This window comes from Dinoponera quadriceps, unplaced genomic scaffold, assembly GCF_001313825.1.
Source record: "Dinoponera quadriceps isolate SergipeBrazil2010 unplaced genomic scaffold, ASM131382v1 scaffold1421, whole genome shotgun sequence".
Taxonomy (NCBI): Eukaryota; Metazoa; Arthropoda; class Insecta; order Hymenoptera; family Formicidae; genus Dinoponera; species Dinoponera quadriceps.
Window position 1 is genome coordinate 797 of NW_014555502.1, and position 4,499 is coordinate 5,295.

At 39.5% G+C, this 4,499-nt stretch overlaps 1 protein-coding gene across 2 annotated transcripts; it reads left to right on the forward strand.

Moving 5' to 3' along the window:
• The first annotated feature begins 314 nt into the window (after positions 1-314).
• LOC106744539 lies at positions 315-4,260 on the forward strand. 2 transcript variants are annotated; one of them, XM_014619412.1, is made up of 5 exons: positions 315-641; positions 1,425-1,728; positions 2,225-2,386; positions 2,711-3,116; positions 3,999-4,260. In XM_014619412.1, the coding sequence occupies exons 1-5, from the start codon at positions 526-528 to the stop codon at positions 4,097-4,099; spliced, it is 1,089 nt and encodes a 362-aa protein (XP_014474898.1). In that variant the 5' UTR covers positions 315-525; the 3' UTR covers positions 4,100-4,260. The 2 variants fall into 2 exon arrangements, with proteins under 2 accessions (XP_014474898.1, XP_014474899.1); XM_014619413.1 differs by having other exon boundaries at positions 553-670.
• The last annotated feature ends 239 nt before the right edge of the window (positions 4,261-4,499 follow it).

Here is a 4,499-nt window from a genome sequence, read left to right on the forward strand (position 1 = left end):
AGAAGTTCATTGGCTCATCGAAATCGTCGGAGTTCAAGTGATATCTGAGAGAAAGAGAATAAAATATCTCAATAATATTTTTACGAATTAACATATACTTCTCATCGTATTTTTCAGTCTATCTTTCATTTCAGCAAATCCCCGCAATAAATATTTATCTATAATCATTCATTTTCTCCGTAATCAAATTGCAAATCGCATTTTGTCGTTATCACATAGTCGTTCTTTCGAAAAGAATTTTCTCGTGCGTGAAACGCTTCGCCCGGCAGTGAGAGAGAAAGAGAGAAGTGAATTAAAGACTCGATTAAATAATTTCGAAAAGCAATCTCGGTTTTCGCGCGTCTGTGCTAAGGTGTCGATCAATATACGTAGTGTGGGCCGAGTGCGAGAGTGCGCATGTACAGTTTCGGTTCGATAGCGACGGGATCGCTGCATTCTGCCCCGAAATTTTTGCGACCGCGAACGAAACGCATTTAAGCGCTGTATCCTGACGAATATCCTGACGGATCACGAGAATACGACAGGATGTCGAGCAACAAGTGCGTGAAACAACCGCGTAAGGCCTACACGAAGGAACAGTACGAAATGTCGCACTCCGAGAAGCTGAGACTGATCGACGACGAGTTGAACTCCTTTTACAAGTAACGCTACGATTCGCGACATGCATGAGGTCATATATGAAACTACATACCGGCGTTTTTAATTTTCATATTATATAAGTATTTTCTTCGGTTCTTTTATTCCAATATATTTATCGTAATATTATAGTTTATCATATTTTATTTGTTTTGTTAACAAAAAGAGAAATTCCTCAGAAGATTTTCACGAACATTATGTTACATCCTATTTATTCCTCTCTAAAAGTAAACTTTTTGTTTTAATAAAGAAATTATTATTACAATTTATCATAGTATTTTGTTAACAGAGAGGAATTGCGGAAAAAAACTATCCACACGAAGATATTCCCGGGAAAATGATTATATATGAATTTTGTCTCTGTGTGATTATGTATAATCATATATAATTATATATACATCTAAAAAACGATGTTACATGAATATAACTGAAGCAAATGCTTATGTTTATGACTTCCCATGATATAAACACTTAATTAAATCAAACTATTTTTTCTGTTTTTCATTTAATAGTATTTTTATTTTGTGTGAATATAATTATACATAATTATATATGTAGCCATATAAAGACAAAATATTCATGTGTAAGTCACATAATTATATATAATTTTATATATGATTATATATAAACATTGTTCTTGGGTTGTTATACTCTATTTTCTCTTCTTTAGAAAGTACTTTTTTTTTATTTTACAGAAAAAGATTATTTTCGTAATGGATACGGTGACCTTTCCTTTTCAATTTCTTTTTGTATTAATTATGCATCATGACTGTTAAATATTTTTGTAGATACTGTCAGCAAGCTGGCTTCACCGAGGAGGAGATGGACATCATTTGTCAGCCGCTGGTAGCGGCGATGCGTCGCTCTTGGTTGCAGCTGGTCTTTCGCGGTACTCTAGTGCTGATAGTGCTGGGTACACTGGTGTGCCTGGCGGCGCAGCTAGATATCGTCGGCACTCATTTCACCGCCATCAGCCGTCTATTGTTGATCAAAGTGTTGCCGATCTGGAACTGGCAGCCGCTCTATTACGAGAACTGTATGATCAACAATCCTTTCTACAACGACTATATCATCACCGAAGAAGATTGCGTGGTACGTTTTATCTTCGAGATTAAAGCTCCAAAATCGAGCTGATTAATCGTTGTTTAGAAAAGAACAGAAAAGTGAGCAATTATGTCACGATGAAAATTTTAAACGCAGATTATATCAGGCTGATTCGAAAATCTTTTCTCATAAATTGTCATAAAAAATTCTATGGGAAAATATTGAGATGTTTGATAAGTTCGTAGAAATTTTTAAGAAAAATTTTAAGTTGATATTTTGATATAGTTAGATATAAATTATTTGATAACATATTGCCTGCTTCTTCCGAAAGTCATGAAAAAAAATTAGAAAAATGAAGCTATAAAAGTCGGCTTTAAATTATTCGAAATTATTATTAGAAATTCTTATGAGCTTATCGAGAACGCAATCCGGTGCTTTTGAGCCAACCTGATATCTGGAGGTAAAGCTTACATCAACGGATGCCTGATATATTTGTCGGATCCAAGATTCGCGCCTAGATAATTGGCGAGGGATCCTTTTGCAGACTTGCGAAGCGTTGGAGACGATCGATCGTCTGTCGGACGTGCGCTATCGTAATTTGGTCGACAACTACCTGAGTCGCGACGCACCGGCTATCATCACCGATGCGATGGACTCATGGACGGTTATGAACACCGACTACTTCTGGTTCGACAATATTACCCACGTAGGTAGCGCGCGAGCTTCGTCGAGCCTGAGTCGTAGCTGTCAAGGCTCCTCGAATTTTGAACAAATATATTATAAAACAAGGTCGGCCGAAAGGACTCAAAGCAAGTTAAATGAACTCAATTTAAAGGCTGTATATGGCGAATTAATTATTCCAATTCTTTCAACAAAATTTTGACGTTTTTGTTTGCTTCTTATTTTTCTTAATCTCGTATTCGTACAAAACGAGTCCAAAATTTAGTTCAACTAGGCGATCGTAGAGCTGATCCAACACATTGCTAGTCATATGATCGAGATGAAGAAGACCTTTTCCACGCATTAACAGCTTTACCTGGAGAACGAACGGCTGATGGAGACAGTACCATGCGCGCTCACCTCGAATTTACGAACTGGTTCGTCCGATCTCGCCGCGTTCCTGCGACGCGTGCACGCGCCCGAAGTGGCCAAGTGGTTCGTCCACTGGCAAAATTGTGACATCAACGCTGTGAAGGTCCTCAGGAAGTTCTATCAACGGCCGTACTTCCTCTCCAGCACGGTTTCGCCGGCACACTTTAACTGGGTGCTCATGTCCTCGGACTACAACAGTCCGAGCTACAAGAAAGTCGAGCTCGACTCCGGTCTAATCGCGCTCGCTCAGCTTCGTGGTGCGACTCAGTTACGACTTACCCCCATCAACCCCTGCAACAGCTCGTGCCCGGAGCTGATCGCCGATTTGCACCAGGGCGAAATGCGTAAGTATGCGCAATTAAACGGTGAGTGTGTGTGTGAGAGAGAGAGGGAGAGAGAGAGGAAGGGGAAAGGAGGGAGAGAAGATATTTTCGACTGAAAATATCGGGATTAAATTAATTATCGGATTCGGTCAGCGTTCGCGTGAAAATTCACGATGAATCTTTCCGCAAAATTATTAATTATAAATTATAATTTATAATATGAAAGTATATTACGCGCGAGACTGACACATTTCGCTTGTCGATTCGAGAATCGCTGACTAATTTATCTTGCTATGGTTTATTAAAGAGTACTCCATATTATTGACTAAAACTACACGGTGACTGCGGGTGAACAGGATTGGGCCAATGAATCGGATTTGCAATGAAAAACTCGCTTGTTATATTAATCAATCCAATTATCGTGGTCACTTCGAAAAGGAAGATTAGATATAATTTTCGATATCTTAATCTAAAATTATCTTCGATGGAACTTCATTGTATTGTCGGCTAATATAATAATATTGTCAATCGTTGTGCCGCGAGAGAAATTGTGGGATTTCCGAATTAATCGTGTTACGTCGGAAGTGTACGTGCCACGTGACTAATGTTCTCCCTGTTGATAACAATTCGATCCAACATGCATCAATCGGGTAATTTTAATCTTGTATATCCTGACGAAACAAAACAGAATTGAATCTGAAATAAAGTATCTTTATACAAATTCTTCGGGTCTAGTTTTGCGAAGGCAAAATAATCGTTTCGTTGGCGGTTCTCGCAGGATTGCCAGCCGAGTTACAATTGTCTCAGAGCTCTCTTTCTCATTAATGTGTGTTTCTCCGGATGTAACATCGGCAGGATCGACCGTTTCCTCGGTTTATAATAATTCTTTCGCAATATCGCCAGTCGTTTTCACGAACGTGATGTGGACGCTCGAGTACGCGCCGATGCGTGGCCTGGACAACATCGCCATACTCACGGAAACTGTTTGGGAGGAAGACACCTAGATTATCTCTCATCCACAGAGAGATCGTCATCGTCGTTTGGTCGACCAAATCATATCCTTTAGACCGTTATTACGCCAACAGCTATCGACAATTATCAATCGACTGTAATACTCTTCCCATTATATAATATTCACACGAAATAAAGATTGAGCATTCTGGTTTTCGCCGATCAATGATTATCCATCGATCACTTTCGTCATCCCAGACTTACGATCAAGGTGCGAGGAGTCGCGAGGTTCCACCGAACGTGTTGACGTTAAGGTGGCTCGGTGGTCGTGACGGAATTGTCCTGATGAGCGATAAAACGAGAGGAAGATTTCGCTTGCATTCAGCGATGACAAAAGCAAACGCGAGCGATTCACTTTTTCAAGGACAAACACATATGCGTTCAAATATGTTC